Genomic DNA, 13,202 nt, shown 5'->3' with positions numbered 1-13,202 from the left:
TCGGGTTTAGCCTGGCATGTCGGATATAGGAGTGTTTACACAATCTCCCTGCAGCTCTCCTGGTGCTGAAATAAGTGCATTAAGATGGATGGATTTACTTAGTCTCTAACCTCAGGGACCGAGGGAACAAACTCTGAACGACCTCTTTGTGCTGCAGGAGAGGACAGAGGGAATCTGGCACACACTGCAGAGCCTTTCAAAGCATCCTCTCACCGACCGCTCTCCCAAACGCACTCATTCATTCCCTCAGATATTCAGCAGAAATTTGTACATCTTCCTGGTTGCATTTAGCAAGCCAAACATTTGCATAAGAGACATTTCTCTGCAGAAGTATTGGGGGGAGGGGAAAATAAAAAGAAAAAAGGGTTGGCTCATAAAACCGAAGCCAGATTCATTTTGAAACCAAACAAGAGAAGCTGGAGTAATGACCTGCAATCAATACAGGCTTTTAGATGTGATTTTGAACCACGTACAGCTGGAAAATGTTGCTGTTATTTCATTTTTCCATGGAGGCCGAGTCTATTGTTTGCGCCAGCGAGGCAGTAAATCAGCCGGAGCTTCCCTTGATTTGTTAACCTTTGTCTGGCTGTGTCAGCAATGAGGTATGGCTGGAGAGAACCCCCCGCCCCCTCCTCACTGCCATGCAATACAGCTTCTGTCTCTATAGTTGCCCCCCCACCCCAAGCACGAATCCCAACGCACGATATTGAGCCTCCCCAGGAGAAAAGGCTGGATTCTTGTTTTTTGTTTGTTTTTCAAAGGAGTAGCATTCTGTGTTCTGGTGCCATTTGAAACTCCGCCTTCAGGAGGTCATCACAACATCGCTCCTCTATTAACCCTTAATCATCATTTTTACCAGTGTTGCACTAAGTCGCAACTTGTGCAATGAGCTTAGCAGATATGCAGCTGCTAATTGCTGCTAGCTAGTCTGAAGGAGCTGAGTGAGGCAGTTACAGGTGGAGGTGCTCTGTGAGTTGGAACCTCAGCACGGAAACCGCAGCTATGAGGAGGAGCTGCACCTCAAAGGCGGAGCTAGGTCCAACCAGGTGTTTTCTACAGTTGAATGGTTGGATGGGAGATGAAAGGGTTTCTCAAACATGCATGAAAAGACTCGAGGGAATACGCCAGGTCAGTTTCTGATGAGGAAATAACATTATAACATGATGTAAAACAACAAGAGTCAATTTACACTTTAAAAAATGTTTTGAGCATTGACCTTTGCCGCACGTCAGTGTATTGACATGCAGCAAAGGTCAACGGGTCGGGACTTGAACATGTGACTGTCGTGTAGAGGGGCTGAGGCCTCCATACTTGGATTGCACGTTTTACCCCAGCTCCACTGCCATGCCCCAAAATTGCTGGATTCTGTTCAGTTCTTCTACAAGCCCAGTCAAGCAGCTCTTCTTCTTTCCATCAGGCTTCTTTATTCAGTGCAAATATTAAAATTATACCAGCAGTTACATCGCCATGACCTCACAGAGGCGGTCTCCGACTGCTGCCGTTTCCCCTGAATGCACAAAAGGCCAATAGCAGCCGGGTCGTCTTTCCACCGCGCATCCGGTCAAGTTCCACAGGCAGCCTTGATTTCTCGACACCCAAACCCACACAGACGGCAGAGGTCAGCGTGAGGGCAGAGCGGGGAGCCCGGGGGGCAGTAAACCAACACTGATGCTGCAAAAGGCCAGCCCTCTCTTTCCAGTCCACTGAGTGAGTTAGGAAGCTGCCAGGGTGATTTGTGGCGTGGTTGTTGCTCTCTATATCACTTGAGATTACAGCAGGTGGCGGCCCCGCAGCCTGGATCAGCGGTCCTCCCTCTCTAAAAAAAAGAAAAAGCCCTCGGCTCCCTCCCACGCGGGAGTGATACGCTCACAGGCAATTTTGCTGCCAGCGGAGCTCTCCACGACGATCCAGGGAGCTCTTCAGCTCCGATACGCGCCACAAAAGTTCACTTCTGCTTCTCCATTTCCATGATTTTTCTTTTTTTTTTTTAAACAATGCCATCAGCACTGCAAATTACACCTTCCACATTTCACATTACTCTTTCCTCCCGGTGACAGGCGTACTCAAGCCTGACACACTTCACTAGTGGCGCTCTTCACTCCGGCGTTAGCCTGGGGTCTCACTGCAGCGCAGCTTCATTTTCACATTAACTCCAGGAAAGCACGCTGAAATCAGCCCTGCGCTGATATGGGGGCCTGGAAGGGGCGGGGCCGGGAATCGCTGCGTCGTGCACTTTAATTCACCCGCTCACTCAACTCTTCATCGTCTCGCATCGAAGACGCAGCTGCTGCAGGAGACGTCTCATGAGGGACATTGCTCTGCGATACATCCACCAGATGAATTTTTAAAAGACACGGCGCGAGCGCTTACTACAGCCGGACCAATCAGATTCCCGGGTTTCATTAGCAGCTGATCTGCTGATTGCCATTTTGACCAAGTTTTGTCTTCTTTTCTACAAACTCTTTAAATAAAAGTAGTAGTGTGTTTATGTACATATGTATGTTGCACAATCCGACGCACAAGCAACATCTGCAAGCAACAGCAATGGACGACCTACTTTTGCTTCAAGAAACGAACTGAATGAGAGCCAGAACAGCAGTACATTCATTTTAATTTATTAATTACATAGATTTTAATGCAATTAATCACTTTTGTTTTTTTAACAATCAAAGGTCCATCCAGAACTTTTGTATTTAAGCGTTTCTGGTTTGCCCATAAATTCGACGCACAAAACTATCTGCATTAGAGCCAAAACATTAACGCAACATTTTCAGTTAATTCAGCACAAGTTAACATTTTTAGTTTTATATCATTTTTTCTTTATGCAATCTCTGTATTTTCTGGTACGCCTCTAAAACCGAAGTACAAATTAGTCTAGCCTTGATATTTGCACTAAAAACTAGACCAAAAACACATGATAAGATTTAGTGTTTTTTGCAGTGTATACACACATTTCATGTGGATTACAATGTTCTAAATTAAAGCGATTTTGGGGTTCATTTTCCATGTTCAGCGACTCATGATTCATATATTTCAAGATAATCTACGTGACTTCTCCAGCTCCCTGACAGGAAAAGCTTCACGTACTTAAATAAACCCCACTGGACACCATTTTGATTTTCATCCTGCTACAGTAATCCCGTTGCTGGACGCCACAGAGCGAACAGAAGCCTGCGGAGTGAGCTCAGGTGACTCAGTCTCTCTGACAGCGCGCGGATTGACGGATGGAAGATATTTTTGTCCTTTCGACAGGGCTTTAATCATCCGCTAGACGTGTGTCTGCAGACCTTTTGAGGTGACGAGTAGCGCTGCTTTGTCAGAGTCACCATCTTCTCCCTGGACGGCATTCACCGCGCTAACAAGGTTCTCTCTCTCTGAATCGCACCCACGGCAGCTTGGGAGCGGCCCAGGCTTCAGAATAGCTGTTTATTTCTCCAGCGGCCGATAGACTCCGTGACTGCCCCTCGCTCCCAGGCAGAGTAAATGAATCAGGTTGGCTAGCTGACACCTGCAGGTGCATCGACAACCGTGGTAATTAGAGATAACATTTAATGACTCGGAGCTAATGAAATCCATTCCTGGGCAAAGGGAAGCCAGAGTGAGCAGGAAGGAAGGAGGAAAAACACAGAAGGCTGATGGGCTCCACTTCAGACAGCACTTGTGAGCAGATGCGAGGAAAACAAGTTAGATTATCTGCTGAAAATGCATCACGTACACAGCACCTCCATTGTTTGTGTGAGTGTGGGGGTGGATTGAGGTTAACGTCACACAAGACTTACACAAGACTGCTGAGCGATAACGCAAATAATCAGGAATGAATTGATGAACTGATGCATAGTCGGTGTAAACACCTCTGCTTCAGAACCAAAAGAACCAAAACGCCAAAGGAAAGAATGGCGCAGGGACAAAATGACGAGGGCCACTTTCACTTCTTGTAAACAAACCGCTCCATGTTCATCTACGTAAACCCCTGCATGTCATATTACTTTACGTTGTAGTTTTCCAGAGTTACGCAAACAGACAAAAACTCAGGAAACTAATGTGATTAGTCGTATATTATTTTTAACTTTTATAAAAAAATTTTTTTTACCCATATTTATTAAAAATGTCACCATTTTATGACAAGTACAATCTGAGACAAATAATATGTGAAAACTGGAGATCCTCTGCTTTCTCCCACCACCCCCAGTGCTAAGTACAGAAACACAGCAGTCAGTCAGAAACAACCAATCAAGAGCCAGGAGGAGGGTCCTAGTGCCGCCAATCACCGTCGTGTACGCTGCTCAATGTGAAGAAACAATTTATCATCCCAGGAAAGCTGTTTATCTGCCATCAGCTAACCAGCGTTAGCATTTGTAGCGCGCTGTGCTGTCGTGAACCAGCTGCGATGTTTCATAGATTATCTGTGTCATACACATAATCTGTGATGATAGTTTTAACAAATATGTAAAAAAAGATATTTAGAAATGTTACACACTGCAGCTTTAAACTTTGCTTTGCACCCTCCCCTCCCTGATTGAAGCTCTGATCCATGTTAGGACCGTTGGACTGATGAAATGCAACACATTCTGAACGCCCACAAAAAACAGAATGGCACCAACCAATCAGAGCCATAAATAGAAATTTGACAATTTTCCCTGGTTTAGATCCTAACTGATCTTTTTTGCCTTTATGGTTCAAAACGAAGTAAATGAACCATTTTCAGGTATAATTGAAGTTTGTTTGACTTTAAAATAGAGCGAATAAAGGTTAGACTCACGCTTTGATGCAATAAATTAAGATAATCTTGTAATCCCTTCATTCCTCTGTTGCTGTCTTAAACATCCTGTTGCATATCTCCTGTCTTTGGGCTCAGAAGGGAAGAAGAATCACATTTACTAAAAATTGGTATCAAAGAAAAAGGGAAATTGGCCGGGCTAATCCTGATTGGTGCATCTCCATTAGATAAGTCTAAAAACCATCCTACTGGTAGATATTAATTATAGTCAGACATTTATTATATCTATTTTGAGTAACAAAGTCTAACAAAACACTGAGCTATGTGAAAAGTGGGTAGAAAACATCTCAAAAGTATGAATAAAATATGCTTTTTTTTTTTTGTTTTTACCCAGAAACGTTGGATCTGAATGGTCCAAAAGAGCAAACATACAAATTGGTGAAGGAGCAAAAACAATCAGCAGTAAATATGCTGATTATTTTTGAATCAGCAGTTGAAGTTGAAAGAGTTACGCTGCTTTATCCCAGTCATCATGGTTTTACTGTGATGTTAGTTTTGTATCTGAAATGTTTTTGTCTCCCAAGAATCAGAGGTTTTAGGAGAAGACAAATATTTAACTTCTTTACCAACCTGTTCTGCTGCTTTAGAGGTTATTACTGCTAATAACCAGTCAATTGTTATAATAAAGCTTTGTCTGGGTGCTGCTTTTCCTCTTAACTTTCCCAAGACGAGGATTAGAGAGATTTAAACATTTTTATTGTACAAGCAAACAAAATACAAAAAAAGAAAAGAAAAGGAGTTCGATTCAGCAAACAAACAGACTTTTTGCACCTGCCTTTGGGCAAATATTGACACTGAGCACGCCGCAAACGAACTCTCCGTCGTTATTTTTGTTGGAGCGGCCGCTTATCCCGGGTTTGGATTGCATTAGAGCGCTGGTAATCCCTTCCAACAAAAACCTCCCCAACTCTTTTAATCCCAACCCCAGCCTCCATAAAAATACCAGAGCTCTTTGCTCCTCGTGCACCTGGATTCTTTTACTCGACACGCATTAGCATACGGCAGGAGGGAGGAGACGGCCACGGTAGGAAGGGAAGAAAAGAAGGGATATTTAAATGCAAATGGAGGCCAGGAGAGCGGTCTATCACAGAGCAGGGAGAAAGCAGATTTTGTGAACCTTTTCCCGACTGAGGTCCTTTCATTGAAAGGGGGGTAGAGAGGGTGGCCCTCTGTTGGTTTAGGTCGCACAAAAGAGGTCTTAATCCTTTCAGGGGATCCAAATCAGTCCACAGAGGAGCACGTTCAAAAGGAAAACCTCCCTGTTCAGCGGCGGCGATTGAGCCGACAAAATAAAAAAAATCAAGCACCAAAGGGAACCCGATGCCAGAATGTGGGAAATGAGCGTGGAGGTCCGCTATCATCGGCGGTCGGTCCCATTCCAGCCACAGCGGCGGAGAGGTCGTGACCCTGGTTTCAGAGTGTCCCTCCCGGCCCTCCTGCCCTGAAACGGTGACGCCCCCACATTACGGAGGAATGTCCATTCATACGAGGCACCCCACCATTATCGGTGAGCCGGAGAAAATAGTGCTGCTTTTAACAGCAAATTAGTGACTCGATAATGAGGTCACATGTGGTGTTGGCACACTGAGACCGTAAACATATGCTTCCCCTGCCCTCGCTCTGTTCCCCGGCAGGCTCCGAAAAAAAGCCTCCGTTTCCTGCGCCGTCTGCAACAAAAGGCCGCCGACGCCACTAAATGTTAGCCGCTACACGCTAACATCAAAGACAAGTTCGTACGTTTACGGGGCCAGGCCTCGGACTCAGCATTTCATAGATGATAACTGTCAGAGCTCGGGTCAAAATGTCAACCTGCATCCCAGCTTAGCTCAGCCTGGGTTTAATTGGATTATGTGTGTGGCATCTGTTTAAAGTGACAATACAGCCTCATGAAGTAGAGATGCACAGATTGGGCTTTTTCAGGCCAATTTCTGTGATGTTTGTCTTCCCAATTCTGATTTTGACCAAATCTAACACGCAAAATAGCAAAAATGTACAGCAGGTTCACTGATGGAGGCAGTAATTTTGAATCCAATATTTAAAAATATTTGAATGCCAAGATTTTCCTGATTTTTGGACCTAAATTTGGTTTTTATTAAACTCAACAATCTTTTAAATCCACAATGTTTGGGAATGCATTGAAAGACTTCAAATGGTGACAATTTGCAGTTCTGACATATCTAATAAATAGGAAAAAGAAAACCCAGAGTTGAGAGAAATGGGCAGATTTAGATTTTTGACTGGAGCATCTCTAAAACAAGGCACACTGTCAGAAACTCTAGCCAACAACACCAGCAAGATGATGAGGATGATGATGCACCTGCAGCTCCGCAGACACATTTAATAAAAAGGAGCAAAATAACAAAAAAGAGAGAGAGTCTGTACCTTTAGCTGTTGCTGTGCTGAAAAATTTCTCTGAACTGGCATCGGAAACCTGGAAAAGACGAGAAGGAAATGAACAAAAACGTTACGTAAAGCACAGAATTATTTTTCCAGCCGCGCTCCTTCAGAGGGAACAGCAGGGATGAATCTCATTTCACATATTCCTTCTCCTATCCTTTGGCACTTAATGCAGGCAGTGACTAAAATTTCACACAGAAACACTGAACATTTGTTCAAGACGTTCATCAGTTCTTATCAAAACATCCTTAAATCTGCTTCTATTTGCCATGTAAACAGTGAGCCAACCTGCTGCAGACATCACTGTAAGCTTGTTAAGGCAGAACAGCTGCAGCCTATTGACAACTACAACATCTTTAATGTATTTGAAATGTTGTTGTACAAAATATGTGGCTTGCAGGCACTCAAATATTAAACACTTGATTCTATTGATTACTTAAAGTACCTGCAAATATGTCGGTATTTCATGTTTGGTGCATTTATTTTTCCAGTGCAATGAATCAGAAGACAAACAAAAAAATTAGTTTTCTGTTTTCTGCCTTTGTGTTCTTGTGGCAATATATTTCAAAAGATTTGTGATTTTTAAAAAATGTTTTTTTTTTGTGTTTCTATTTTATTGTTGATGACTGAAATCGGCATCAAACTAAACACATTGTCACACGCAACAAACTTCATATTATACATTTTTTTTGCCATACTAACATAATTTTAATTGGAACATTTTCACTCATCCTATTTTCTTTTTCAATATTTAATACTGATTAGCAATCTTTAACGCTGATACTAAATTGGAAGGCTTCACAGTCGTCATTCTGTCCATAAAACAAATACAATATCATCAGATTGCAACAAGATTACAATGTTATTGTATTTGCTGAGGCATAAATGTGCCCTGAACATCAGTTTTGGGGGTGCTGAGGTGGCGCAGGGATTAAACACAGCCCACATATGGAGGCTTATATCACAGGTTCAACTCCATCTTTCCTGTCAATTCACTGTCAAATAAAGGCCTCTAGAGCCAATGAAACCTTTTTTAAAAAATCAGTTTTGCAGAGTTGGAAAGCTGTGTCCCTGTAGGGTTTTTGTTGTTGTTTTCTTTAAATATAAGGTTGAGTGCTAAAAGTGGTGAGACGGGAATCAGACTAAATCTGGTTTAAATAAACACTTAGCCCGGCTTTGGAGCAAATTAAATTACTCAACTCCACAGGATGAGTCTGTCTATAACGCTTGATTTTTTAATCATTTTCAGCCCATCCAAGGAAAACACGCTCGACAACAAAACAAGCTGTAGTTCCTATTCGCCACCACTTGGTGGCACTGTTGGCCCGCGACAAAAAAAACACAAGCCGGTCCGCGCGCGCGCGTTCTCCCCCGGCTGAGCACCAGCAGGGACGGCGCGAGCAGGGACGGGATTTAAACCAGAATTAAACAATAAAAGCTTCGCGTTTTGGCAAAAAGCGCAAAGGAGAACAGCGTCTGCACCGAAAAAAAAAATAACTTGCGTTAACAGATCAGACGCTTCGTCTGAGAGGAAATTTGACCCGAGTTCATTTCGAGGATGTAATGCATTTCTAATAGCCGTCTGGGAGGGAAGATGCGCCGCAGGATTACAGCGACAAATGTCAAGCGCGCCCGACTCGAGCGCAGCGCGACGCCGCGTCCGGTGACAGCTGGATGCGCACTGCGCTGCGGCTCAGGCGGCGTCAGACGCAAAGTGTTGCTCCAAATTCAAATAGGGCAAACAGCGCACGCACCGTCCCGCTTTATTCTTAATAATAATAATAAGAATAATAATAATCTCGATGCAAACAATGAAAGCTGCAGGAAACGGAAACGCGTCCAGCTCATTTTTGGCCACCAAGAGACAAATATTCGCAGTGGAAAAAAACCCAAAACAAAAACAGCGCTCATACCTTTGATTTTGGAAAGATGAGCAAAAAGCAGAAAAGTGAGGCTTTCTACTTTGTCCCGCTTCACATTCTGCTTTTTAAAGAATATAATCCACACAGGAGGCGGCGACGTCTATTCCCTAAAAACGGACCAGAGCCATGCAGAAAGAGAGAGAGCGACAGATTCAGAGCCTTTCCAAGAAGAAGGAAAAAAAAAAAAAAGAGGAATCCACAGCCGCTCTCCGCTACTGAGCCTTTTGGACAAAGGGAACCATGCGTCCCGCTCGGCAGAGCTTCGGAGAAATAATAACCCTTTGCTTCCCGACTTCTTTTTCCTTTCAACGTGCCTGTTCCCGTTTATTCTCCCGTCGGGAAGTATCCTTGAGCGGTGACGACCAGGATCCCGGAGGCTCTGCGCGCAGAGAAGGGAGCGGAGCAAAGCGATCCAACAAAGCGCACGGCCGCTTCCCTTCAAGCAGAGGTGAGGCGAATCACAGAGGTGGAGAGAGAGAGAGAGAAAAAATAAAAATAAAAAACCTCACAAGCCCAGTTGAAGCTCTGTGTTCTGTCTAAAAAGGGTTCCCGACGATCACGGGCGCGCAGCAGCCTCTCCCCATCCGTTTCCAAGAAGCTGACAAACTCCCATTCATCCAGTGAGCGGCGGCTCCTGCTGCCTGCCTGCCCGCCCGCCCGCGCGGCCCCGGGTCCTCCCACTTCCTGGTTTCCAGGCGGACTCGGATCCAGCCTCGGCAGCGCTCCTTCACAGGATAAACACACTCGTGTGTCTGGGCTTCCGAAAAGCTGTGGCTGAATGGCGCACGGTGATCTTTTGCGTATATGGCGCGCAAAAGGAGAGACAGCAGAGCTCCAAAGGTACATAAGGACGCAAAGAGAGAGAGAGAGAGAGGAAGAGAGGAAGAAGGAGAGAAAGTGAGAGGAGGGGGGTTGAGAGAGTGGAGAGGGAGGGGAGAGCTGGGGTAGAAAGATATTCTTTCACTTGGTACAGAGTGAGATGATGTCAGCCGCTAATGAATTCCCCAGCAGGGTGCTGCTACCGTGAGAGGAGGAAAAACAAAACGCTCCTTTATGAGCAGCTTCCACCTCCTTGCAGCCCACAGGCGCTGTCTTCCAGTTGTATCAGCTCCCAGTGCTGTGGCCTGGAGGCAGGTCAGCGGGAAAATGCAAGAGCCTCAGACTCACTCAGCCTTCCCAGATTTGAGCTCTCCACGGCCCACTGTAACAAAAAACCTCCAGCTCGGAAAAACAGCAGATCCGGATCTGCCTCGGAGAGCTGGTGATTACTTGGCAACTTTGCCAAATCCTGGAGATTTGGTTTTTCTCAAGGTAATTCCACTACAAGAAGCAGGATCGTTTCTGGGGTCTTTCTTTTGCCCCCGTTGTTTCCACTGGATGTAGGGAGCCACGGCCAAATCAGATTACCAGGGTTGGAATCTGCCCCGGCATGGCGGCAGTGAGGTAATTGTTGGACAGACCTTGAACTACAGACGGAGTTTTGTGATGGACGGTGGAAAAACATTTCTTGACGGTCGATTATTCCCAGTATTTTGTTTCTGCTGCTCACAGGTGTAATCTGCACTTTCGGCTGCAAACATTTAAAAGCCAGCCATGTTCATAAAGTCATAAAATCAAGATGATGTGGGCAACATAAACTTTCATTCTCACACACACATAGATGCAGTTCTAATTCGCCTATCATGGATGTTTGACTAGAGCCACACTGTCTAAAAACCACAGAATCTTTGATGCAACTTAGAAAGCAGCGTGGAGTGTTAACTTGGCTCAAATTATCCTGACCTCCAAGCTCCATCAACATTTGGCAGTTTGGTAGATTTACAGCTTTGAGGGTTCTTCTTTTCTGCCCTGTTCCTTCTGCAGTCTAACAGCAGACTGTGCTGGGAAATCTTCATGGTGTAAATCCTTACATGTCATGGCTTGTCTAATGTGAATCAACTGGGTGGCTGGGAGGTCAATAAAAATTACAATAGATCCACACCGCAGATCTTCTTGAACAACTCCGAGCCACGACTCGAATCGCAAGCCGAACTGCCGAAATCAGATCTCACTGTTGTAATGGAGGGACGAAAATTGCGTCATTTTGTTCGTAACCCTTCGTCGTCGTTCGGTCCTTCTTGCCACAACATCCCCGTTGAACTTTTTGCGTGGCTGGTCAGAATTTTGTGCGTTTTTTTTTTTTTATGTGGAAAACAACACCCACCAAAACACTCCTCCTGTCCGGTTCTGGTCCGATGCAGCGGGTGAACATCCCACCGCTGCTTTCTGTTATTTTTGAGATGTTGTAGTTTGTCAGTTTGTCCTTATTTCCTCCTCCGAACTTGTGAGCTCATAATAATTTCTTTCTGCCATGATTACTGTGTTTACTACAGCGTTGAAAGCCACATATGGCAAAACATCTTGGCGTTTCATTTGGTGTGTCGGCTCGGTGTGTCTTGTGTACAGCGCAGGGTGTGTGTATTGATAGTCTGACTTTGGTCTGACCGTCCTACAGGTGTTTTAAGGTTGGCATCAAATACCATTAGAATCGATGGTTTCGGTCTTCAATAAGAGACCAGATGGACTCCGTCTCCTTGGTTTGTCTTGGCCTTGAAGCCTCAGGAAGACCAATGAGACATTCTTCTTGATGCTGGTGATGGATTGTGGAAACATCTTTGAGAACTCCACCCCGCTGAGGATTTATGCCTCTACATGCTCTAAATCATTTTCTACACAATTTGCAAACGCACTAACAGCGTTTCCATGCAATTAGACCACACTGATTCATATGTTTGAGGCTGTGATTAGGACGACACATCAAGAGCGCGCTGTGGTTTGGCTTCAAAAGGATGACAACAGTGTCTTGCTAATATGTATTTATGCGACTGCTGCTGACAGAAAATGGCTACCAGTCCTTCTCGGGCTTCCAGTGCAGCAGCAGCAGCAGCAAGGAACGGGCTGCTGTTCTCCATTTTATACGGTCATTATCAGATTTGAGAGCGACCACAAGTCTGTGATTACAGCCACACTGCCAAACAATTGGCGTCCGGCTCTCACACAGCGTATTAGTTTTAATTCAAATGAAATGCTGACAAAGAGGAGCACGCTCTCACTGAACAAACCAGAAGCCTGCACAGTTTCACATGGAGAAAAAAAAAATACAAAAAAACAGTATCTGTGGAAGGGAGAGAAGGACTGAGATCAAACACAATCTCTGCATTTGCGCTATGTATCCCCATAATTGCTGTCTGGGCATGCAAGTTCTATCTATAGACCATCGGCTTCACGCTGACATTTTGTCATCTTTTATTCTGTTTTTTGGGATGTTGGTTCCCAACTTCAAAGAAACCAGACTCATGTTTGGCTCCCCCGGCCCCTCCACCCGCTACCAGGGTTTAATTTTACAGGAACTCTCTGAGATTACAATCGCAGGGGACTGGTTTGGCTTTATGAGGCTGCCTGCCATGATGACAAATCTCCCCCTGCATTGAAATATTCCTGATAAGTGTAACATGAGTGGCTGGCAGTGTGATAGGCTAAAAGCTTTTGGTACGTTTTGCCTGCTGACTCCAGCCTGTCTTTGTTTTAGGGAACCGTAAAAACGCATTGCATAGGGATATAATGCCGTAATTGTGAAGGGGAAGGAAAAGCAATGCGCCAGTCGTGGTGGCAGTATGTTGGAGTATCTCTTTTGATTTGTTCTGTTTGTAGACTTTCGTTTATAACTTTTTTTGGTTGAGGCGTTGCAGGTTTGAACAATTATTCCGTCTGGTTTTCGATGCTAACATATCGAGGTACAGGCAGACGGAAGTAGCTGTGTGTCCATTACATATGTGTGCAAAACATTGTCGATATTCAGCTAATGTTGAAAACAGTGTTGTAATTGGTTAGTTAATGTGCTCAGTCATTAAAAAACATGTAGCACCATGATCCAACTACTTAATCTTATTTGTAATCTTATTCATAACACCTGGTTGTTGATCGCGTGACGCCAAAACCGTATTCCCATTGCAGCTATGAGAAATACATCCCTATCAATATGGCCGAAAAACCCACGTCAACCTAACATTTTATCAAAAAACATGAGTTTTTAAAACTTGTTTCCAGGAAACAAATTTATTTTGGCA

General features: G+C 44.5%; 1 protein-coding gene across 22 annotated transcripts in view; it reads right to left on the bottom strand.

Moving 5' to 3' along the window:
• The window catches only part of auts2a (activator of transcription and developmental regulator AUTS2 a), a 305,230-nt gene that overhangs the window by 30,795 nt on the left and 261,233 nt on the right, over positions 1–13,202 (bottom strand). For all 22 annotated transcript variants that reach the window (XM_055043900.1, XM_055043902.1, XM_055043899.1 and 19 more), the window contains one exon: positions 7,160–7,208. In XM_055043900.1, coding sequence (XP_054899875.1) covers positions 7,160–7,208 — 49 coding nt within the window. The remainder of the gene's footprint in view (positions 1–7,159; positions 7,209–13,202) is intronic.

The sequence above is a fragment of the Poeciliopsis prolifica genome, unplaced genomic scaffold, assembly GCF_027474105.1.
Source record: "Poeciliopsis prolifica strain line A6 unplaced genomic scaffold, Auburn_PproV2 SCAFFOLD019, whole genome shotgun sequence".
In the NCBI taxonomy this organism is placed as follows: domain Eukaryota; kingdom Metazoa; phylum Chordata; class Actinopteri; order Cyprinodontiformes; family Poeciliidae; genus Poeciliopsis; species Poeciliopsis prolifica.
This window is presented reverse-complemented; position numbering and strand designations above follow the sequence as displayed.